The sequence below is a fragment of the Acanthopagrus latus genome, chromosome 19, assembly GCF_904848185.1.
Source record: "Acanthopagrus latus isolate v.2019 chromosome 19, fAcaLat1.1, whole genome shotgun sequence".
In the NCBI taxonomy this organism is placed as follows: Eukaryota; Metazoa; Chordata; class Actinopteri; order Spariformes; family Sparidae; genus Acanthopagrus; species Acanthopagrus latus.
In genome coordinates this window covers 16,027,315-16,052,542 of record NC_051057.1, presented here as the reverse complement: position 1 = coordinate 16,052,542, position 25,228 = coordinate 16,027,315, and the positions used below count along the sequence as shown (strand labels likewise).

The following is a 25,228-nucleotide window of genomic DNA, read 5'->3' as shown; positions in this document are numbered from 1 at the left end:
AAAGATGGCAGATGAAATGGTCTAAATCACTTTTAAACACTGGCATCCGTGTGATAGTAACTTCTTTTACAAAGAAAAAGGAAGCGACTCTTTAACTGACAAAAGTTTTAAGATTAATTTTTTAAAATGTATTTTCCACTTTTTTAATTGTTTAAAAATTAATAATCACATGTTATTTATAAATAAATGTTTTGATTCAGCAGCACATTGACAATGTATCCCAAGGGAAAAACCTTTAAACAAATGTATATTTAACTTATAATTTAAAAAAAACATACAAATAAATGATAAATCTCAGGTCCTTGTTCCACTCCTTCGCTCTGCTATGACAGCTCTACATGCATCTGTGCGACACACCTTTCTGAAGAGGATTTCCAAGCACTGCACTTGCAGTGGAGATTAACTTTAAGCAAAGATTAAGCAAATTAACCGTGATGGCGTCTCCCGAAATAAACTGTTGCTGTGCAGTTAGATGAACAGCAGTCATCATGTCGAGCACGGAATAACGTTTCATGGATCTCTCTCTCAAAGCGGTGGGAAATTTCATGATGCCGATGTAGGTGAGTTCACTTTGAAACACTTTGAAATGTTGTATTTGTTTAACTTGTTTTACTGCCTTCAGTTATAGTCTGTAGTAATGTGTTACAGTTGCAGCATTAGGATTGTCATGAGTTTAAATGTTCACTAGATTTTGTTTTGTTTTGCTGTGTAGCCAACAATAACTACAAATGTTTATATATATATATATATATATATATATATATATATATATATATATATATATATATATATATATATATATATATATATATCTTGACAAGTAATACTATTATTGCCAACTACTCAGGTTTGATTTAATCAGTTTAAATTAATCATATTATCTCTGTTATCACTTCATTTTTACATATGAAATGCAACATAATTTAGCAGTCCAGTGTTTCAAAAGCTTTGATTGATTTAAATTGTTTTGAGGCATACGTTATCTGATCCAACGAAACATGTCTGTTTTTGTAGATCATATCACTCAATTCTTGAATACTGTTGTGCACATTTTCTCTTTCATTATACTGAAATGTTGTATAAAATACTTAACATGCATGAATGACTGTGCTGCTCTGTCAACAGTTCTGTATTATTATCCTCGGCTGTGTTGTTTAAACCCAGGTAATCAAATAATTAGAGATGCCATTCACGTGGCAGGTTTCTCAGTAGAGGTCATCATGCCTGATGGCCACCGCCGTGAGAAGTAAACAGCATATGTTTGCAAGACGTCATTAAGCTGTTTGCACATCATGAATTATTTAAGATGCCTCCAACATGGTGTTGTGTGTTGACCCAATTACAGAATACTATGAACGCATGTGTTGCTTTTTTATAAATCATAAACAAACCATTTTATTCTTCTCATTTATATTTTTCACTGCATCACTGACAGTAATCAGGGTTCAATAATACACATAAATTTGTATATTTACAAAGACAAAAAACAAAACAAAAACCCAATCTGTGAAGATTATTGTTCAAAAATTTGTTTTATGTGTTGAAGCAACCTGAGGACCTTTTGGGCCTCCTCAGTATTCATTCTGTGGAGGATGCTCTGCTGCGAAGGAATCAAAAATATAATTGTTTCACTGTTTACCATTGACCATAGAGAACATCAACTAATCAGCACTAAAGGTGGGGAAGGTGTTTTGGAGAAAGATAGTTGAGTTGTTGAGTACCGACTCTTGCGGCCTGAATTTTGGGCCAAATACCGACCCAAAGCTCAACATTCAACTATCTCTGTACAGGATCATCTTCTCTAACTTTAACGACTAAGTATCTAATTGTTGACTTCTCTTTCTCTCCACCTTTTTAGCCAATCACAATGATGAGTGAGACGGGGCTTCGGAGGATCCGCCCTGAGCAGTCTTCAGGGAGCGGGCACTCCTTTGGCACCCCACGTCACCCGAGCATCATCGACCCGATCCTATCAAAGCGGGTTTGCTTCTACAAAAGTGGAGATCCTCAGTTCAATGGTCTGCGCATGGTCATCAACAACCGCACCTTTAAGACGTTTGACGCGCTCCTGGACAGTCTCTCTAAAAAGGTTCCCCTGCCATTTGGGGTGAGGAACATCACCACTCCTCGGGGCATTCATGCGGTCTACACTTTGGATGAACTGGAGGATGGCAAATCTTACATCTGCTCTGACAGCCGTAAAGTAAAACCTATCAACTTGGCACTGGCCAGGAAGAAGCTGCCTCCCTGGTACCATGCCAGGCCGGTCAGCTCCCGCCGTCGGACTGTGCAGCAGGCCAGGTTTTTCCCCGGCCAGAACCTCCACAAGAAGGAACCGGTGGTTGTACGCACGCCAAAGAAGCTAATGGTTTTTCGCAACGGGGACCCCACAGTCAAGCACATTGTGGTGCTTAACAAGAGGACTACACCCACTTTTGAATCCATCCTGGAATATATTTCAGAGCTGATCCAGTTCCACGTTGTGAAATTACACACATCTGATGGCAGACGTGTGAGTGTTCTCCTCCGTCAATACAACACAATATATTTCTAAGACGAGAAACATTCTGGACTGTCATTTTACTAAAAACACCATAATATATTCACTAAACCTTAAATTCTAATTTCAGGAAATCAAAGACATCAGAATTAGTAAATGACAAAGCAGTTCAGGCCCAATCTGAAATCCAGGGGCACAATTTAAGTGCAGCCTCACCTTGCAAAATCAAGACAATGTTCGTATGTCTTAAGAATATATTTAAACAAATACATACTGTGCAACATATTTTTACAAGCCATTTAAGAATGTATTAAACCAATCGATTAGAATGCAAATATATGTTTTTTTAGGTTTTGGTAACGTTGTTGTTGACTGAGGACTGATTTAAACCTGGCCTGTAATTAGCCGTCACATGAGGCGAGAAAGTGGTAAGCTCCTTTAGCAACTCGACCTAATACTCAGAAAGGCATTCTGGGATACTGTACAGTAAGGCTTTAGGTCAATGATCTGTTGTAAATAACAAGCCTGCTTATTTTGCGAAGTGCCAGAAGAACAAATAATAATTTAGATTTGTTATACATATATAAATATATAAATCTGAAATCATATCACTCCCTTACATATGTAGATTCAATGTGAATAATTGTGTTTCTGTTCTCTTCTGTGTAAGGCTGACTCAGTGAAATGCCATTGGAGTGACAAATCCTTTTATTGTTCTGTCTGCTGCAGGTGGATGGTCTTCCAGGCCTGATATTGTGCTCTGGTATTGTCGTGGCCTCAGGGAGGGAGCCCTTCAGACCTGCAAACTACAATGCACAGAAATCACCAGTACAAGCCCTGATGCCTACCGATCGAATGAGAAAAAGAAGACTAAAGGCTTTGAACCGTAAGTCCAACTGTTTCTTTAATTGTTTTATTTAGTTGGTGAGAACACCTATTCTCATTAATGGACCCTTATCGTACAGCACTTAGTGTGTGTCTGCAGTAATCTACCTGCTCACATGGGATGAAGATTGGGGAAGTGCTGAGGCAATGATATTACACATAATACCATACATGACCTACATACACTGTCAGCTAGCTCTCAGCGATTGTTCTTCATGAGCTTTGAATACTTGTGCTAACTTTCTAACTTTTCGTTTCTCTCTCTTTCTCTCCTTTCATGCTTCCTGGGTTTACTCTTCAAACTGCCTGTCTATCCTCTTCAATTCTTACCTGAAATATTTGGACATTTTCCACTTTTTTCAACATGAACATTTGTTGTACCTGCGCTTTCAATTGGCTGAAAAGGTAAAAAGAGGTCTCTAATATATGCTCCAGTATCAAGAAAATTCTCCCCTTATTCTGAGCGGTACATTGTAAATCGGATCCATAACTCCATCACAGAGAGTTCATGCGACCTACCCAGCAACCACACAAACTCTGTTGAGATGGAGTCTGGTCGTATGCTGGAGTCAGTCGATGAAACCGAGGGTGACACCCACCTTAGCGATGGAGCAGCAGGGCAGGACAGCCTGCTGCCCACAGACGACGACATTGAGAAGTCCTTTCGAGTGAACCAGGATGGTAGCATGACGGTGGAGATGAAGGTGCGGCTGACAATCAAGGAAGAGGAGACCATCCATTGGACGACCACTCTGTCACGCTCAAGTGCAGCCAGACAGCTTAATGCAACCTGTTTACCGGAAGCAGAGCAGGACATCAGCTCACTAAAATCGAACTCACTGGATTTACACAGTCCTGCCGCTTCTATTGACACCATCAACCGGGACAAAACTGAGGATAACAATGATGAGGATCCACCATCTCTGGGCACTGGAGCTTTGAGTGAGAGTGGCAATGAAGAAGATCACATCAAAGTACAAACGGATGTGGTGTCCCCGAGGAGAGTTCCTACACCAGGGCACAAGCAAATTAGAAAACAGCAAGCCTCTGTGGAGAGCATCACATCAGTAACAGCAGGGGGGGCTCAGGAGGGTATGATTGGCTCATATTCCTACCGGGAGCAGACAGAATATGGAGCCATGACCGAGCAGTACTGCATGGTCAAACAGAGTAACACCAAACCAGTGCCCAAACCCAGAAGACTTGGCTCTGTGGATGCCAACAATATTAACAGCAGGAGTGTATCCACAATCAAATCAGGGATGGCTGAAATCCTACAGATTGAATCCAGCAGAGAGGAGGTCACGGAAACCGTTTTACACGTATATGAACAGCAGACCTGTCATGACAATTTCCTTGCAAACTTTTGCGGACAAAGTATGTCTACTTCTGGGATTTCTTTTTGCAGGCCAGCTACCTCAGGAACTGGACAGCTCTCCTCCAATAATGACTTTGAACACGAGTCCTGGAGACCATCGACAGCTTCTGAGTCAATTAGTATCTGGAGAGCTGAGAGCATGTCGGTAACATCTGATTCAATGTTGCCCTCACTGAATACAGGTGCAATTAAAGGAATAAATGTCCAGCAACAATTCCCAAAGCCCACTCACGGCAAAGTCAAGCTCCAGCAAAGAGAGACCAATAAAGATAAGAGGGTATCCTTAAAACCCAAAGTGATCAACAAACGTGTTCATCGGCTTATGTCACCCAGGAAAAGACAAAAAGAAAATTCTGCAGAGGCTGCCGAGAAACGTAAGAAAGGGAAGGTGAAAACTTTCTCCAGCGCTGGCTTCATTAAGAAAATTTATGGGAATAAATCAAAATCACCCAAAAGCATGATGAAGCTTAAAAAGGGAACACAAAAAGGAGATGGGGGCGTTGCAACAGGAAGCGCACAACAGTCGGATGATACAATAAAACGTATTCTTACAGCCCCAAATATACCACCAACAGTGAGAGAAAATACGAGTGAAACAGTTTCTTTGGAAAAAATCATGCTTAATGTTTCTCCAAATGACGGAAACCAACCACGGGGAATACTGACACGACAGACATCAATGCATCAGGAGAAAAAGAATGAAAACGAGTCTTATGATGTCAACGAAAGCATGTCACTGCCTGCTCTTAACTCCTGCAGTTCTGTTACTAATGAGTACGTGGAGAACTGGCTTGAGAAGTCCCAGCCAAACCCCACAACCTGTGAAAATGAGAAAAGTAGAAAAGTAGCAGTTACTCTTGTTCAAACAGAAAATGCCGAGTATGGAGAGCCTGAAAATAAGGATGGCTTGATTATTGTGGCAGAGAAGGTAAAGTGTTTGGAGCAGGCATCAGAAACACAAACATGTCAAACCCTCAAAACTGACCTTCTGCCTGAGATGGTGCGAAGAGCTTCTGTCAAACAAAGGATTAAGTCCTTTGAAAACAAACTGTCAAGTCAACCAACGGAGAAAAGGACAGGCAATCAGCAGGTCGCCCACAATCATACGACCATTACAAATACAGAAAACTGCAATAGTGTAGGTCAGAATAATGTAGAAGAAATGAGGCCTCTCTCACAATACTACTGTCCTGAAACAATTCCACCAACTGATGAGACCTCAACACAAATGCCATCAGGCAGTGAAGTAGAAAATAAATCAAGCTCAATCAAAATCTCGCTTCAAAAGGCAGAATCTTCCAACTCATTTACGATGGACCTACCATTTCCACCACCACCACCTGCTGAAACCTTAGAGCTATCAAACACTGAATACTGTGCAATGGATGTACTTTCAGCTGCCAGCAGCCCTTTATACAGACTCTCATCAGTGAGCAGTCAAATGTCAGATAATCATCCATTATCCATCAGTCCTACATCTGACGATGCCATATCACCTACAGACCACACAATGGAAATTACAACATCAATTCAGGCTGACATTCCTTCCACACTGGAGGATGGACCATTACCAAGAACTCAATCTATTAAAAGGGCCCCTTTGGTCAGTAATCTGTCTTTTGACAGGAAAATGTCTCTCAGAAAGGCTCGCCTGGATAAAAATGCTTTATGTACTGACGCCACCTCAGAGACAAACACATCATCATCTACTCCCATCAAAACAGGGGATGACAATGTGTTGCCAAATGGCATCTCTTCAACAAGAACACAACGACTGAGTGAAACACCACTAGAAGAGACACAGAAATCAAACGGCTTCTTAGATTTGAAGAATAGTCCTTCATTTTGTACTTCTGCATCTCCTACCAGTTTGACGTCTGAAGAGAGAATGTCATCAGCCAGTATTTTATCAAGTGAGGGTCATCCAGAAAGTGATCTTTCATTTAAAGAGACACAAACAAGTAAAACACAACTTTTAACTCAAATGGAGAAAACATCACTAAAACCCTTGGTGAAAAAAGTCAAACTTGTGACCAGTCCTTCTCCAGAGAGAAAACCCCAAACCAAGAAAGTCTCCAGTGAACTTCCTCAAAACTCTCCAAAATTGTCATCAATACATAACCACCCATCTGACAAAAGTATGTCACCAAATGTTGGAAGACGAAAAAATGCAACACCAGACGCTAGCCCCTCCACTGAGAGAAAGCAGAAGCTTTATAAATTGCAAAAGAGATCCTCCCCGTATTCTCAGTCTCTGGACATGGCATCGCCACCTGTCAAACAAAAGTCAAGTAGAAAGTTGCTCTCCAGAAATCTCTCCTCAGACAACGCATCCAAGCCGACAGTCAAGATTCAAAGGAGAACGTCATCTGAACGAAAGCGTCACCAAACGCCACAGTCAATAAAATCGGCAGAGCTGGACAAAACACCAACATGTAACACAGCCACGCCGTTGGAAGCTGATCTGAGTGACGACAAGGTGAGCAAGGCAGATGACCTTAGAACAGAGAGAGCCAAGACAACCACTCAGATAATGCCAGAGCCATTAAACACCTTAAATCAGCCCAACATGAAACCTGTGCTGGAGGAGATTTGCTACTCAATAAAGTCAATTAGACAGATCACGCAGAACAAACGTCCATCATGTCTGGAAAAGTCCAACAGCCTGCCTGACTTCTCCTCTCATGTGGCCTCTACGTTTGGCTCATCTTCTAAAGCTCTCCTTGCTTTCTTGTCGGTGATGACCCTAAAGGAAGGTATAACTAACCTAAACACGGATGAGCTGAATGCAAACAGCGTCAGCTGTGCAGAGGCTTTAAAAATGATCGATTCTCTTAGAGAAATTGCCAACATTGAGGATTCCCACAAATTGAAAGTCAGTTTGTCAGAATTACAGAGGTCGGCTTCGAAGCAGCTACTGCAAAGTTGGAGGGGCTTTCAGGAACTCGGCGAGAAATGCAAGAGCCGCAGTTCAACACCGAATGACTCAGGGCAAGGAATCGTAATCGAGGCTAGTCCTGGAATTGATGAAAATGTGATTGATGAGATCATGGACAATCTTGGCATACCTGAGGAGCTCAAGGAGGAATTGGCCTCCCTTTCAGTGGATGTCGACAGTGACAGTGACGATGAAGAAATGGTGTCAGCCAGGATTATTGAAAAAGCAGAACTGCCACCAAAAGACAACAGTGAGGCCAACATATCCCATTTCTCTACTGAAGCTGCTGTAAAGGTCACGGAGGACACTCAAGATGAGAACGTTAATGTCAATGTGAGCGCCATCATCAAACAATTCACAGGCATTAACCAGCCAAAACCAGTTATCACCAGTAGTATAACAGAAACCGAGAAGAACAAACCAAGGGCAACTAAAGACAAGCACAGTGAACCAAATGATGAACAGATAGACGAAGAAATGAATCTCAGTAGTACAGTATTGACGGTAGAAGAGAATGAAGAAGGTGTGGAGTCATGCAGTGACACAGTAAATCAAGAGGATCAGCCACAGGAAGGCCACAATGAAGATGAATCAAACCAAGAAATGGCAAGCATGAGTGGAGATTTCAGCACGAAGAAAAATCATGACCAAGACAGGTTTAACTCTGAGGTAAAGGAGAAAGACATGGAAGGTGATCAGCTGCAGATGCACAGCGAGGAGAGCTTGAGTATCTCTGAGAATGAGCTCACTCACGATAATGACTCAGGTTCAGAACAGGGAGGGCAGGATAAGTCAAGTGCCAATAAAGATTTAGAGCAGGGAGTCAGCTGTGAGCAAAGTGAAGCTAGCTCAGAATCAGGTGAGCAGCATAGTTCAGAGGAGGAGCCAGACGTTGAATGTGAGGGGATAAGACAAGAGAGCAGGGACAGTGAAGACTTGTCCAACCCTGAAAGTCACTCTGAGGAGGAAGAGGACAAGCAACCAAGCTCTGACTACTATGCAGAACTAAATGTAAGAGGGAAGGGAAGAATATCCAGCCCAGATAGTCAAAACAAGTCTTTGTCAGAGGAAGAGCAACCTGACGTTGAGATAGAGTTGAGCAACAAAGACGCTTTGTCAGTCCCTGCAAGTCCATCTAACTCAGTAGGAGGAGAGCAGCAGAGTCAAGCAGGCCCTTTAGGACTGCATGCAAGTGTTGACGAAAGCACAATTAATTCGGATGTAGAGGAGCCATCTTCAGAGGACGAGCAGCCTGAGGTTGAATGCAAAGAACTCGAAGCTGTCAAAATCAAGGAAAGTTTGTCTTGCGGTGAGGAAAAGCAGGAGGAAGAGCACATTAATAATCTTGAGGGTGACAGTAAAAAACTCAAGGTTATCATTGAGGAAAGTTTGTCTGGCAATGAGGAAGAGCAGGAGAGCGTGGAGGAGGAAGAACACTCTGATGATCTCCCAGCAAAAAGGTATTCAGAGTTAAAGACTTTGATAGAAGAGGCAGATGAGGACAAGGTCAGTTTAGATGATGAAGACCTCTATGCAGAAGAGGCAGACATCTGTGATGAGACAAAAAGTCAGACTTCTGTAGAACTGGGATACTTGATAGAAAACCAGGATTCATTTACCAAGAACAACAAAAGCAGTTTGATAAAGTCTGACCGATTAGCAAAGCGGTACAGATTCAGTGCAGATGAGGACAGCGGGAATGACCACAGCAGCTGTGAAGAACATGTAGAGGCAGAGCAACCAAAGGTCAGAGATGAACAGACCAGCAGCTCAATTGAGGAATTAAGCTTGTACGAAAAAGAGTCTAGCTCAGAAGAGGAGCATGAAATTGTGGACAAATACATAGAGGAAGGCTGTACAGAACATCAGGAAGCTTCGGTGGAGATACAGCCTGAAATTAAGAATCGTGAGAATGTCAAGCCATTTTCTGAAGAAATGGTGTCCCAGTCTATCGCAGAGAGAGTACTCCTTCTAGAAAAGCAAGTTGCCGATGCCCAGACGAGGAAGAATACAAAAGAACGTTCTCCTGTGAGACGTCTCTCACAAAGAACTGCCCCGCCTGAGTCGGACAGCGAGGACTCACCCTCTGACCTGCCCACATCTGACTCTGCGCTTGGCTCCCAATCAGCTCCTCAGTCATCGTTATCTTTCAGCTATGATTCCAGTGGCGTCATAACCTCAGAGCCTGAGGGCAGGGTCAGATCCATCAGGGAAATGTTCCTGGCAAAGAGCACCACAGACATCCAGCACGGACATCGACGTTTCCAAAGTCCGAGAGCGTCAGAGTTCCCCGAGTTAAGAGCAGAGACCTCAGCGAGTGGCGGGTATCAGTCTCAGAGTTCAAGCGAGCTGTCAAGCGGTGAAGATGACTCAGCGCGGAAATCCATCACTAAGGGCTTTGTGAGAAGAACAATTGAAAGGCTTTATGGAAAGAAAGATGCTAATCTGGATGAAGAAGAAGGAGAAAGGCCCCCGTCTGCGCCAAAACAGAAAAAGAAAGAACATTCAAGCATTTTCTCTCCCTTCCACATAGCCCGGTCCAAAGCCGTGTCTGAGTTGTCCTACTTCAGTTCCACTAATGCATTGGACACCTTCACTGAAGCAACACGGTGCATCGTTTTTAACACGCAGGTCGGGCCTGGAGTCACAATGGATGGCGAACAGTGGCTCCTGAGAGAGAACGCACTGATCAGAAAGTCCGTTTCAGACCCCGTGGGGATAAACAAAGCCTTCACGAACGCTCCTCAAGGTGAAAAAATCTGTAAGGACACAGAAGAGAGCACACCATATTCCCTTTTCAGCACAACGTCCGAGCTGGAGGAAAAGAAGTCGCTTCCGAGGAAGTGCACCTACTTCTCTTTGCCCCATGCTAGTGACTCAGATGCATGTCAGGATGACTTGAGCACAGTGAGCAAGAGCAGTGTGAATGGTGACAGCGTCATTGACACAAAGGACAATCCAGAGGACACCAAAACCTGGGCAGAGAGGAATGGCACGCTGCCCGGTGTTGGTGTTACTGACTTTAAGATGAAGGATAACAAAGTGCACCCGCTGGTAGAGCCTCCACCCGATCGTGCGGTTGTAGTTGCGCAGCCTTGCAGAGGTCAAGGTGTCATGAGCAGGAGGCTTCAGGAGCCTGATATATTGGACGAATTGTACGATTTTTGTGGTCAGAATTGTCCCATCCTGTGAGGACATAACATTTAGCTTTGTAACTCAAAACCCCCAAACAAGGACTGAGGACTTTCGTTTGTCTAAATAACTGTACATTGTTGGGCTACAGTATAATAGCTTGTCTCTGGTGCCTAAAGTTTGATGTTGCCATAGCCTTGGCATGATACGCTATCATATGTCAACTCATCTGAATTAACTTCCGACAGCAACAGTCACAGTGTGTCACAGATGCACAAGCCAATGGAGTAACATTTTATCAACCTTCATATTTTTACCGTCTAAGCTAAGCTTGTGATCGCATTGTTGGTTTATGCTCCTCATTTAATGTAAAACTTAGTGGATGTGTTCTGTCACATCCCGAATGTGTATTTGCCACGCACCCTCCAGAGCAGCTCTCGTCTTCTTATGGGTTTGCCTGTCAACAGAACAAGTACCCAGAGAATTACTGTAATCTCGTTTTAAACTCTGTGTTTAAACCGATCAAGTCCCTCGCAGATGTCAGGCAACAAGGCCAATCCCCACCGCACTGAGTGAACGGGTCAGTTTGTGGTCACAGCTTGAGTTCGGGCCAAATCGTGCCGTTTCTTTTCCTTACAGTCCTAAAAGCAGCTCAGAACGAAACAGGTTGTGTACAGATTGTAGGAATTGTCAGTAAGTACTCAGTGTGGTGCTTGATTTGTTGTTGTTTTGCATATTGTTTATTGTATAATGTGTACATTTATTGATTTTCACCAAGTAACCATAGCTTAAGATGTATGTACAATATTCTGATATTCATGATTAGGATAAATTCGTTTTCAATGTGGCAGCTGTGATATTTTTAAAAAGATGTGTGAGAATAAAAGTGTATTTACAAATGTTTGTTTTCTCTAATGATTTTTCTATACAAAATTCAGTCAAAATTCATGGGTCCAGGACTGGAATTAACACGCTTGGAGAGAAGCCTCACAGGGAAAACCAGATGATCTAGTGACAGTAGTAGTCACAAGGCCGAGGTGACGCTGCGTAATAACCTTACCTTACCTTAGGGGGCTCAGCTCAGTTGTTTTCTCCTGCTGATTGGTATCAGATCTCTGAGGAGGAGCAGAGGCCTCTTGTTTTCTCACTCTCTGCCTGAGGAAGTATCCGTGTTGTTCTAAGGTTGTTTTGTTTCTCAGAAGTTGCCATCGAGTTGGCCGGTGTTGTGACAGGAGTGTCGAGGAATGCACTAAGAGGGGAGTGTTTACATCTGCGACTACAAAGAGAAAACATGACAGCCGAGACAATTCCCACATTTGACACTTATCTCGAACATATATTGACTTTACGCAGCACTGGAATGCAACTAAGAAACATTTACCCAGTCACTTTACTGTCAGGGGTTTTGCGCTTTAGTTGAGTATTTCTATTTTCTGCTTATTGATATATGCACTTCCACATTTTGGAAGCAAATATTTTTATGAATATTAATCATATATTACATATATTTTTACAACACTTATTTGTGCTACTTTAGTTACTTCCAAGCCAAAATGGCTTATTTTACATGTTTTTATTTTGTCAGATAATCAGCCAGAACAAAAATCGGTCTAAATACACACAACCAAGCACTGTACTTAATCAAGTACTACTCTAGTGACTGGTTACTTTACAGGTTGTATGCTACATCACAACTAAAGTATTTACATTGTTGGCAATCAAGTTAAAAAAACGTATTCAGATGAGCATAAACTGCTGCGTAATGGATCCAATAATCAGCCAAGTCGGAAAATTGGTTGACCCATAGTATACAGAATATACATACATGTATTACTTACTTGTACCTTTGATACTTGAGTACATTTAATATCATATACTTTCATAAAAGACATACAAGTCTTGTACTCACGTACAGCTCAGTTGGGGGACTTTCACTTTAAGTGATGTTTTAACAAGATATCTTTTACTCAAGTATGACTTCTGGGTACTTTTCACAACACTGATGTTCATGAGCATTTATCATTCTGAAGATAATGACACATTTAAAATCAAAATAAAAAACTAATATACAACTGACACTGATACACAAACCTTTGTATCATATTTCATTTAATGAGGAAGTGGTGATAAGATCAGGATCTCATTGTGAGACCAGAGTACAGGAAATACAATCAAACAGAAAAAAGGAATAATGGCGACAATAATGACGTAGAAACATAATCATCAAGGTGAATGTTGAAATATACAATCATATAGACAACTTAAAATGTCAGTGGTGTAGGTTTAAAATGGAATAAAAGAAAAGAATGTTCTGTAAAAACAATTGTGAATGTGTAAATAGATCAAAAGATAAATGGGGCAAAAAAAAAAAAAAAAAAAGAAGGTTGTCGTTCCAAGATTAGGGTTTACTGGAGGAACGTAAAGTGTAAGAGTATGTTGTTTTAGGGACAGTAGTGAGGATAAAAAAAGTGAAAGCAATTTAAGCAATCCCTTATAGATAAATAGATAACACTGCTAAGGGAGGGCCACCCTACCTTCTACAAGACACAATGTTGGGTGCTGTATGGATCCTGAGTAATAAATCTAAGCTGAATGACAGACAGCAGTCAACGTCCACTAGATGGCATTAGTGACCAACGCAACACAGTGAGACTACAGCGGGTCAACAGCAGCTACTTCACAAGCTCCGCAAAGAAAACCAAGCAAATGAAAAGTGTTTTAAACAGTTTATTATTTAAATAAATATTTACATAACAGCTTCGTATAAATCAATGTTATTTTTCTTACACAACACATCTTTTCTAAGAGCAACTGTTTAACAAGAAGGAGGAAGAAAATAAGGTATGGATTACAATGATACTGTAAATCTGGGTTGAAATACCATGTAACACCTGAGCCTTCAGACCTTCCTCATCGTTCATCATACGTCTTTTTTTTTGTTATAGAATGCATAAATCTACATGATCATTTGATATACATTTTAATTTGTTGTTACTAAGGAATAGCAGGATGGTTCTCTACACTAACAAAAAAACAAAAAAAAAACAAAAAACAAAGAAAAACAAATCAACATTTTAAGTCACGCATTATTTCATTCAGGCACAAATAAAGCAATAGACAGCTCCGGTGAAATTAAAAGACAGCACTCATACAGTACAGGCTACAATGCCCGGTTAAAATGGTGTACAGTATATGGCTCAGCTTGGAAAACTAAACGTTTCAGGCAAAGTGATCTAAGAAAATTAGAGCATGTGATCTTTGCCCAAGCTACAGTTCTGACCCACATTTCTCCAATACGATTGTTGAAATGAGTCCCTCTGGTTGAATCACCTGGTTCAGATGATTAGTTTGAAATGTGACAGTGAAATTGTGGGAAAACATCGTCCTTAACCGCCCAGTGGGAACCCAAAAAGCAATACCAGTGTTGCTTAAACACCATTTGAAACGATGGCAGCATCGCTGTTAACCATTAAGAGATGGACATGAACAAAACCCCATATTAACTTCATCGTGTACATAAAAGCTAAACAGAATGAGGACAAAACTTTAAAATACTTTTTTTTATAGTCGATTTTATGCTTCACAGGGATTAAAAGAAAAACAGTGAAATGCTCTTTGTTTGCTATTGCTGTCAGGTCATGCATGTAAACTCTATACATCTAATAAAACCAATTGTTTACTTAAAAATGTATAAAGAAAAATACTCTTTCTCAAAATACTATTCAAGGAGGGATTAAAGGGGGAGTTAATAACATTTTTCAACAACACCGTTGTTTTCATCCTGAGATTTAAACCAATGTTGATCCTCATCAAGGAGAAATTTTACAGTTTTTTTTTTGTTGTTGTTGTTGTTATGCAAATACAGATTGTGCATCAGGTGCATTCCGTTGGTCAGTGAGCATCTCCGTTAAATCCGCTGTTACCTGTCATACTGCATCAGTTTTGGGCTGGGTCAAATGTGTTCCGCTCACAAAGTTATAAACCAAAAACTGAGAAGTGCCAAAATAATGTGTGGCAAAGAGCTTTCCATCAGGGGTCGGGTCGGAGAAAGCGATCTCGTCTTTACTCAGATATGAACCGTATACAAAGTTGTTCCTGTGCAACAAATCAAAAACAGAATTAGTTAGGTTTTGATTGTCTTTTTAGGTGATTAAACATCAAATCTTGATGCTCTGAAGACGCACTGACCTGAGGCACTCGAGCAGACGTGATGCGATGCCCTGGCGTCTCATCATGCTGACGACCCAGATGCGGCTGATGCCACAGATGGCCGGCTCCGCTGTTGTGGAGCAGCACCAAGCTCTCTGACGTTCAAACATCACCTTCTCTCCCTCTGAGCCCTCCGGTGTTGGCTCCTCAATCACCCTGTACCCCTGTGAGCAGTCAGAAGGCTCAGTGTACTGATGCAGTTGGTTTTTTAACATTCTCGACATACATTTCCTTTTGCTGTCTCTTACCTCTTGTATGTGCTCTGCTATAAGGCATCCACCCACTTTCTTGTCGTTGGAGATGAAGAGGAAGGTCTTGGTCTTAGAGGGACACTTGGTCTCCACCTGCTGGAAGCCGAGGTCACTGTCCACCACCTCCCTGATCTCCTCAACCTGAGGAACACACACTTAATGAGTCATAAAGAAACAGTATGCTGGTGTTTGTTTGCTCAGGGCCAGAGAATTATTCAGATTTACATTTGACTGATTATTTTCATTGCTGATTAATTTGTTGATCTTATTTTCCAATTATCGTCTCAAAAGAAAATGTCTTTTTTGCCCACAACCCAGAGCTATTCAGTTTGCTGTCACACAGCAGGAAAGAAACTAAAAATTTGATCATTTTGTAATTGTCCTCTTCAAAAAATTACTCAAACTGATCCGTGTATTGTCAAAATAGTTGGCAGTTCATTTAATCGTAATCATTGCAGCTCTTATTTGAATGACGAGTGCTGTCCGTGTTTCATAAAGGCCCGGTTTACCGTTCACGTCTCGCACCATGTTTTCTGTCCGCTGCTAACAACATTCAGATAGTTTTCTGTATTCTGATACAATGCAGAACACGAGTCTCCATCATGCTGCCTTCAAATGTATTTCTGACCTGTGTATCTCTACAGTTAATTCACAAGTCAGTTTGTGTTTATACAACCCAAGGTTACCAATTCATCACGCTCCTGCCACCCCTGAGAGGCAACATTGACCTTGTTTATTTTATTTGGATTTATCTGAAGGAAGAAGACTGCAATTAATGTCACAGGTCACCCTGTAAACATGCTGTACCTTCTTCAGAGCATATTTGGGATCATCTGGGAGGACGAGAATGATCTTGCCGTCAGGATACTCTCCCAGAATCCTCTCTTTCTTCCATCCCTGAAAAAGGAGGGAGAAAACAATGCTAAGTTATGCTTTTAATTTGATACACTCAATGCATACTAGATTCGAGTTATTACTGTAACAGACTGTTCCGCTTTTGTTCCGTTCACACCTTTACATGATATGTTGAAGTGTTGTTATTGTCAGCTCCATCATCCCATAGCTAAATCCTCTCGCATGCTGCAAAAACACTGCTGTCTTAGAGTGGATAAACCCAGTATTTCTGAACACTTACAGATAAAGAAAACACTATGCTGATATGAAGACTAAATAACAGGTATTATACTATTTATTGAACACCTGCAGTGCATACCACGCCTACAGCTGTTTCCTGCAATTGATTCAAATTACCTTCTCACTTTTAATGCAGTCTGTGTCCAAACAAACTAAAGTGAACAAATGCTCAGCGTACAAATTTGCTTGGTGTGAATGCTTGCTAAGTATGTTTTTAGAAGAGGCAAGACAATTTAAGGAAAGTTCCTCTCACCACGTATTTGACGGCGCTGATGAACTGGTTGTGGAAGAGTAAATGTTGAGACTCGTCTTCAGGGTTGGCAGCAGAGTAGAGCATCCCACACACACTGCAGGCTACTGCTCCGAAATGCTTCTGTCCTGCATCCTACGAGACGAAGAACAGATTAACAGATTACAGATACTTTATATTTTTCAGCTATCCTTAGTAATGCTGAAAAGCCCGCAAGACTTTATTCTGACTGACAACACTCGGCAACTTCAACAAAGTCTGAGCTGCAGTTGAAAGTTTACTTGCTTTGCACAACAGACAGACAGATGCTCTAAATTATTGATCGCGGTCTGAAGGGCTGGGACACTCTGGAATCCTGCAATCCAAAAAGGTGGACACTCACAATAATGGTTTGGGTGCCATCTTTGTCAGCCTCCTTTAGCTTCTTGATTTCTTTCTGCAGACAAGCATCAGAGAGAGGTGTCCCGCCATCTTGTGGCTTCGCCGCTCTGCTGTGATACAAACACATATGGTGTTAGCTCTGGTTTCTATTGCTACAAGGAAAAATATGTCAAATTTAGACGTGGGAGAAAGTTCTTACTCTTGACAAGATTTATCTGACGTCTTCTCAGCTGTCTTCACTGTTTCTGTCTTATTCCCTGGAGACAGAGCAACATCAGTGGCTGTAAGAAAAGGTGAGATTCTTATACAGCAGCACGATTTAGAGCAAACAGTCGGAGTTGTGTCTGAGGGAAAAAAAAAACAACTTCTCACTTCTTTTGGCTCTCGGTTGTCATTCAATATGCAATAACTGGGACACAATATCAACAGCCTTCTTGATGATTAAAGAAACAGTTTAACCAAGACTGAAAATTCATCAGCATCTACTCACCACCCTGCCGACAGAAAGTCAGATCATCCGGTAAAGTTTTGTGGTCTACAAATCATTTCTGGGGCTTTACAGAAGAAAAGCCCATTGCAGCATTCTCCCAAACAACTGAAGTATACAGGGACTTATTTTAAAATGTGAACAAAAAAACAAAAAAACCCCTAAAACATAACAGAATTACCGCATCAAGACTGTATGCATCTAAACATCTGTCAAGTTGCTGTTCGAGAGCTTTGGTGTTGAATAATGGCTTTAATGGCATAATGTTTTAGTCCTGTAGGAGAAAGCTGCGACACGGTCTCGCTGTGAGGCTCCAGAAACATTTGTGGACTAAGAAAACTTCATCCGATTTTCCATCGCCGTGAGGGTGAGCAGATAATCACGGTTTGTCAGACACAGCGGGATGTATTTAACATCTCATAATCCAGTGTGAACAGTACAAATGATATCAAACGGCCATGGTGGACATGAATAAAACAGTACCTGCAGGCTTTTCTTCACCCTGCTGAGTGCCATCAGACACTTTCAAATCCTTTTCAGGGGGAGGAGAAGAGGTGGGAGCTGATGGCAGAGGACCAGCTGTAGCCTGCGAAAGACACAAAAAAGGAAAGGATAAGTTACATCTTTGTTCAACAAATCTCTTTGTCACACACATATATTTATTCCTGAGTTACCTTGCACTTGATGTCTTCTGGTGAGGAGGGATTTGGGGTGTTCTGAGGTGTTGAACCAACAGGAGCAGCAGATTTGGTTGAACCACTGGGCTGAGATGTTGTTGAAGTAGACTGCTTGAGCTGCGCTGCACCTCCACTAGCAGCGGGCTTCAGCTGAGGTGAAGCAGAGGCAGCAGGCTTGGACTGACCTGGAGCTGGAGAAACTGTTCTCGACTGAGTCAAAACAGGAGGCTTTAACGGAGCCTTAGCTGAAGGAACAGCTCTCGGAGAGGCTGCGGCGGCAGCTGTGGCTTTTGACTGGAGTGTTGTTGCAGCAGCAGACTTTGACTGACCTGAGATCTGTCCACCGGGCGTTGTTTGAGCTTTGAGTCTCGCCTGGTTGGAAAGTTGTGATGAAACTGTTGGTCTTGACTGAGCCGCGGGCTTAGATGGTGCTGTGGGGTTTGACTGAGCGTTGGGTCCTGCTGGCTGCACGGGCCTCGCCTGAGGGCTGGGCCTGACTGGAGCAACTGGTACAGGGTCATCATCGAGTTCAAAGTCGTCAAAGGTGAACTTGGGCCTGGGTCTGTATGGCTTGTACTCTACAGGCTTCTGTTTTTGAGCTTTAAGTCCGTTGGGCATGGGAGGGGGTACTGCTGGGAGGGTCCTCTTGGCTGCTGATCTGGTCACTTTTGGGGCAGGCCCCGGAGAAGGGGTCTGTTCAGGAGTTTGAGCCTTGATTAGCCTTGAAGATTTACGGGTTTCGGTAGTTGGAGGCCCAGTTTTAGGGGTTTCAGTTTTGGCAGGTTCAGGTTTAGTGGGTTCAGTTTTGACAGGCTCAGGTATAGTGGGTTCAGTTTTGGAGGGTTCGGTTTTAGCGGGTTCAGCGTTAGGAGTGTCAACATGTGGAACTTCTGCTTTTGGTGTTGCTGGCTTGCTAGTTGAGGCGGGACTTGGGAGAGGGGATTTAGATGGACTGGCTGCAGGCTGAGGAGTCACTGAAAATGAAGGAAATGCAGACAAGGGAGCCTGCCAGTCCATGTCAGAAATCATCTGATTTGCTTGGTCAGATTTCAGCTTCTTCATGCGCGCCCAAGACATTTTCTCTCTCTGCAGCTCAACCTGTCTTAATCTTTGATATCTGGTTAGCTTCTTTTTCTCGTGGGCTTTCAGTGGCACCGAGACCTGTGAGATGAAGAAACGCCTCTTTGGAGTCTCTCCAGCAGGCTTAGCCTCAGCAGAATCAGTCGTCGAGGGCTGGGAAGTAGATTCCACCTCGGCAGGGCACACCGAAGCTGAGCACTCTTCGGGTCCAGCAGGTGTCGCAACATTAACCGTGTCTGAATCCTGCGTGTTAACAGGAGCACTTTCCTTCTTGCTGGCTTCACTTTTGGCTGCCACTTCTGCTGCCGCAACCGCCGCTGCTGCTGCTGCAGCCGCCGCCGCCGCCTGCTTCTCTTCCTCGATCCTCTTCAACAGATTGCTGTCTGTGGCAATGTCCTCTGCGATTTCCTGACAGAGGGCTAAGAGGTTCAGCTGCTGTCTGTTCGCTGATCTCTTAGATGCTGCAGCCTTTTGCTCAGCGAGCGCTGCCAGGCGGGCTTTGGTTCTGGCCTGCGTGTTCATCTCTTGTTTCTTGGGTTTATCTGCTTCCTGAACCTTTTTATCATCTCCGGACTTTTCAGCTGTGCTGTTTTGATTCAAGTTGGTTCCACAGGAGTCATCTTTTTTCTCACTGAGCTTTTCCTCAGATGTTTTAGAGGGGACTGCCGTCGGTGTTTCCTGGGTTTTTTCGATTATTGTGATGTCACTATCTTCCTCATTGTCTTCCTCTGCCACTACGATCTCACGGCCGATCTCTATGTCCTCCAGAATCTGCACTTCTTGCAGGTCCAAAGCAGCATCAGCGTTTTCTATCACAAGTACATTAGAGTCTTCATTTGTGACTTGAGCATCAGAGTTTGTCGTTTCAGTTTCTGAGGTTTGAATGATCATCATGTCACCTGAAGGTTGCTGGCAATGATCAGAATTTCCAGCAACTTCAACACCCTCCTCAGTTGAAAGTTCAGTCTCAATCCTAGTCTCCTGATCTGATACCTCACTTGAATTGGTCACCGTGGCGTCTTTGACCTTGACACTTGTTTCACATTGCTGCACTTCTGCCTCAGTGAAGACGGTTTGTCGGGAGCCATTTAAAATCCTTTCATTTTCCACTTCACCCGCCTGTGCACTGTCTGGACTCACCTGCTCTGGAAGCGAGACCGACAGCCCTGATTCTGCTGCTGCCTGCGTGACAATATCAAAGTGAATTTCACTCTGCGGGACTGGTGTCAAGATCACAAACTCCTCAGACGTGCTATCCGGTATTTCGACTTTAGTGGTGGCCGTAGTTGTTGTCACAGTGACGTCTGCATCCTCGTGAGGCCCGGTGCCTTCTCGCACCTGTTCAGAGAATTCTGTGGCACCGATGCTGTCTGGGTACCCATTTCTTTCACTCTCTCCCATTGGATCCACCAACTGGCCATCTGGCACGCTGAAGTCATCGCTAGAGCTGATCACTGCAACTTGTTTCACATCCACACTCACGTTACTCTGCTCCAACTGTGCGGAGACACAACTCTCTGGCATGCTGACGGTTCGTACTTCCATATCAGAGACACAAATTTGTTCCTTTCCCGCATTTTCAAGCTCCTGGGTACGAATGTCTCTGTTTTCTTCATTATTTGTAGATGAGTCTCCTTCCATCTGCTGGGTGTCTGAATTCTGGATGTCCAATAAAGACACAGTCCCATGATGCTCTGACGCTGAAGAAATCTCTCTACCGTCATTACTCTCTGGGCTGCTGATGGGCTCGTACACTACCTGGTTTTCATGAACCTCAACCTCTGCCTGATTGACTGTCTTGATCTGCTCTTCTGACGCGTGAATTACAACATCAGTGTCATCTGGTTGGCCGCAAACAAAAACAATGACTTCACTGTCTCCAGTTCCTTCTTTGTGTCCTTCAGCATCACTGACAGTTTTGTCAGCTTCATCAGAGGAAATGATTGCAGCCTCTCCTTTGACCTCATTAATCGTCTCTCTCCCAGTTTCCTCTTCTAACGCAGGGCCCACCCTCTCTATTGATCCACTTATTACATCCATATCTGCTTCGATATGCTTGGCACTAGGCTCCGTCTGCATGTGTTCGCTATCCTTGGTCTCAGAATGAGCCATCGGAAGAGGTTTTGGAAATTCATTTGACAAGGCAATAGGGGGTTCATCGACTTCCCTCGTGCTCTGGTTTTGCTGCTCTGTAGTGGGTGCTGCGTTACAAATCTCCTCTGGCTTTGCAGTAGTTTCCACATTTATTTGAGCCTCTGGAGCACCAACACATTCAAGCTTGTCTTCATCTTCTCTACTCTCACAGCTCACCGGGCATTTTTGAGCTTCTGTGCCGAGTTCACTGACCTCCGAGCTCCCCGGGCTTTGTATTTCCGCTGTGGCTGGTGGATCAGAAATCTCCTCTGGTTTTGCTGCTGCGTGCGCATTCATTTCGATTTGATCCTCAGTTGCAGCCACACTCTCTGCGATAACCTCGTCCTTGTTCTCCTCCATCTCAGTTTTGGCAACAATAAATTCCTGTTGAACTTCTGCAGTGAGTTCACTGAACTCCTGACCTCTCTCGGTTTGTGCTGGAGCGGAAATCTCCTCTGACATTGCTGTCGTCTGCAAATTAATTTCACTTTGATCCTCAGTTGCATTGATGCATTCTGTGATAACCTTGACATCATTTCCGTTCCTTTCAGGAAGCTGACTCATTAGAGCTTCTTGAACGTTCTCAGATATGTCTGTCGCAGGGTCAGTGACCTCTTGTCTCTTTAGGACCTCAGTTTTCACTGAAGGTACTACATTAGAAATGTCCTCTGATGTCACTGCGGTCTGCATGTCTTCTTCAACCCTGCCCTCATCTTTGCTGCTCTGACCATTTGCAACTAGATGTTCCTGTGTGTTATCAGATATGTCTGTAGACATAGGATGAGATATTTCTGGTGTCACTGTAGTCTGCCTCCCAAAGTCCGCCATGTCTTTATTTTCCGTCATTTCAGACTTTTCGGTCTTAATATCTGGACAACTGTGAGTGGATATGTCTGTGGTGAGTTCGCTGACTTCCTGTCTGTTCTGGCTTTGTACTTCCACTGTAGTGTGCAGAGTTGTCTGCATTTCCATTTCCATTTCCATCCGACTCTCAGGGGCACCGGTGCGTTCAAACTTCACCTCATCGTCATTTTCAGAATTTACCACACGATCCTCATTATGTGAAGATATGTCCGTAACAGGTTCACATACTTCCTGGCTCTTTTGGTTTTGTAATTCCACTATAGTGGCTTGATTAGACATCTCCTGCTTGGATGGAGTCTGATTGCCCATTTTGATTTGACTATTTGGTGCGCTGGCACAGTCAAGGTTCATCTTCTCTTTGACTTCAACAGGTGTTTCTGAAGTGCAGTCATTGACTTTGTGGTTCCCTTGGTTTTGTAAATCCCCCTGAGGTGTTGAGTCAGTCTGCTGCTCGGATGTTCCCTTCGTCTGCATGTCGATCTGACCCTCGGAGACTGCGACACAACTGGAGGACACCTCGCTCTGAGATTGCTCCCGAACAGGCACATAATCTACCATCGTTATTTCGGCACAGCCGTCAGTCGTCACCTCTCGTCTCAGCTGCAGCTCGGCTAAAGTCCCGGGATCAGCCACAGCAACAGCCTGAGTCGACGGGGACTCTTTCCTTTCACTTTCTTCCAGCTTTTCTTCCGACTTTCTGGCTATTTTGTTCACACCGTCGCTTGTAATTCTATCTGGCACTTCGTGGCTCACTCGGTCCTGCAGGCACTCGCGTTTTGACTCCTCTTTAAAAGTGACTTGAATTTTGAAACTGAGGTCTGTTTGAGTCTCTGCACTGCCAACAGACTCTGGCGTTGCTAGATTTTCCTCAGTCTCTGGATTACTGCCTCCTACCAGGATCGCTTCTGGTGCGGAGTTGGTTTTATTTGACGGAGCATTATCTTCCATACCAACATCACCATGAACCGCAGAGACAGTGGCAGCTTCGGCCACTCCCTGTGCTGTACGCTCTCCTTCCATACTTTTACTTTTCATATCAAGCTTTATCTCCTCACAAACAGTCTCTGTGTTCACCTTACTTTCACTGCTCACATCTGTCTGCCTTCTATGATCCGAGTCTGTCCTGTCATCTGCCTGCGCTTCACCTTCACAGCCTGGATTTGCCTCTCTGGTACTCAAACATAGCGGTGCCACTGAAGACGCTTGTGTCTTATTATCTACATCCTTTTGGATTTTAACAGACTCTGCAACGTCATTTTCTTTTTCGCCTACCTCAGATGCGATGCAACTCTTATCTGTAGCTGTTGCAGTGACAGAGTCTATTGTTTCCCTACACGATGCTTCATTTTTCAGGAGCTTTTGGGGTTCAACATTTTCCAATTCCTCAAGTTTACGTCCGTCGGCTGCACATTCAAATTCACTGCTAGATGTTGTACTCCGTGTTGCAGAGGCCACAGTTTCCTTTGACTCTGCTTGTGCTGCAGTCACTGAAATTTCTTCTCTGTCTTGTTCAGATTCCCTGTTCTCGTCCTGATTAGCATCACTCGCACTTGACGAATCTGAAAATCTGCCGTAATTATGGTCCATCTGAATGGTGTCTGAAGGTGCAGATGGCGACCCTTGGCTTTTCTCCTGTGGGTCAGAGGGGGACTCTTCAGCCCTGCGTTTAGCTTTGACTTTATTTGAATACTGTCTGATGCAGCGGGCCTTGTCGCCATCAGCCCTTTCTCTAAAGAGGTCCCTCTTACTATCGTCACTGCTCAGCTCGTCGTCGGACTCTGTGGAGGCTGTTCGCTTCAGGGAAGCTTTGGAGTTAGCTATCTGCGAGGGAGCTTCTCCGCAGGAGGCACTTGTGGCTATCAGGAGCTTGGCTTTTTTGACAGGAGGGTCTGAGATGATTATGCTGGAATCCTTGGGAGGAGAACTCTGGTTGGATGACTTGGCTGGTATATTTCCCCCTTCCGCTGAGCTGGACAGTTTTTTCTTAGTCCGTGGGGCTGCTGTCTTTTCCCGTGAATGTCCTGTTTTGGGGGACTTCTTGATGTCAGCTGGTGCAGTTTTGGATGGCAGAGCCTCCCCGTCCTCGTCCAACTTCCTCATCTTGGGCTGAGGATCGTGAGGAGATGACCCTCTCTTTGGGGCTGGCATTCTGTCAAAATATTAGACAAAACGCAGTGATTACAATAAGCATGATAAAGACAGGGCAGCACAGTGATGTAACTTGAGATAATGTTAAATAAATTTAGCTTAGAGTCAATTTCCCTTCTAGATGGCGGGATGTAGTTTAACACTATCACCAGAAATAGTATATCTGTGTCCATATTGAATTAAAAAATCGAGACATGCGTTAGAATAGCACGATCGATAATACTTTCCCAAATGCATAAACTGCTACCTGGTTTTCCTCACAAGCAACAAGGCAGGCTAACGCTGGACATAAACACTGAGAAATCGCAGATAAACTCGGTGGCCAACGAGTCACACAATGTACGATTGACGTTTCCTCGCTCGCTCTCCATTTCAATAAATTAACTTTACGACCGCCGAACAGTCGACACGGACAGTTGTCAGCAGGAGAAGTGCAGGCAGAAACAGAAATGGTCAGTTAGCTTAGCAAGCTAGCAGTGGCTAGTGGGCTAGCTGGAAGTCCACAGTGGTGGGAGCTAACGCTAGCAGCAGGCAACTCGCAACAAATGAGCGGAGCGCGACTCGCTGTTCAAGTGAGCCAAACAGCAGCCAGACAGACCGAGCGGAGGGCGCAGAGAGCGGCTCACACGATACCGATCTCTGCGGAGAGGCAGAGGCGAGACATTCGTCAATGAAACTCACTTTGATGTTTTCTTTTTCAACAACAGCTGTGTTTTTTTTTCTTTCCTGTGAATAAAAATTAACTGTACTTCCGGAGGGAAACGGCGGATGTGACGTAGCA

General features: G+C 43.5%; 2 protein-coding genes across 10 annotated transcripts in view; one reads left to right on the top strand and one right to left on the bottom strand.

Annotated features, from left to right (window-relative positions):
• The window catches only part of LOC119008491 (oxygen-regulated protein 1), an 18,421-nt gene extending 3,310 nt beyond the window's left edge, over positions 1 to 15,111 (top strand). For 3 of the 5 annotated variants that reach the window (XM_037078846.1, XM_037078844.1, XM_037078845.1), the window contains exons 3-5: positions 1,859 to 2,512; positions 3,230 to 3,386; positions 3,791 to 11,706. In XM_037078846.1, coding sequence (XP_036934741.1) covers positions 1,868 to 2,512; positions 3,230 to 3,386; positions 3,791 to 10,893 — 7,905 coding nt within the window. In that variant the 5' untranslated portion in view covers positions 1,859 to 1,867 and the 3' untranslated portion in view covers positions 10,894 to 11,706. Of the gene's footprint in view, positions 1 to 1,858; positions 2,513 to 3,229; positions 3,387 to 3,790; positions 11,707 to 14,979 lie in introns of those variants that run through there. The other 2 variants (XM_037078847.1, XR_005071439.1) reach the window with 2 other exon arrangements.
• Positions 13,543 to 25,228, bottom strand: LOC119008492. Of its 5 annotated transcripts, none has more exons than XM_037078848.1 (10): positions 25,129 to 25,228; positions 18,220 to 24,448; positions 18,029 to 18,131; positions 17,258 to 17,339; positions 17,060 to 17,168; positions 16,681 to 16,812; positions 16,101 to 16,190; positions 15,291 to 15,434; positions 15,022 to 15,206; positions 13,543 to 14,928 (listed from the first exon to the last, which is right to left on the bottom strand). In XM_037078848.1, the coding sequence occupies exons 2-10, from the start codon at positions 24,445 to 24,447 to the stop codon at positions 14,760 to 14,762; spliced, it is 7,242 nt and encodes a 2,413-aa protein (XP_036934743.1). In that variant the 5' UTR covers position 24,448; positions 25,129 to 25,228; the 3' UTR covers positions 13,543 to 14,759. The 5 variants fall into 5 exon arrangements, with proteins under 5 accessions (XP_036934743.1, XP_036934745.1, XP_036934746.1 ...); XM_037078850.1 differs by having other exon boundaries at positions 17,060 to 17,165; XM_037078851.1 differs by having other exon boundaries at positions 17,258 to 17,315.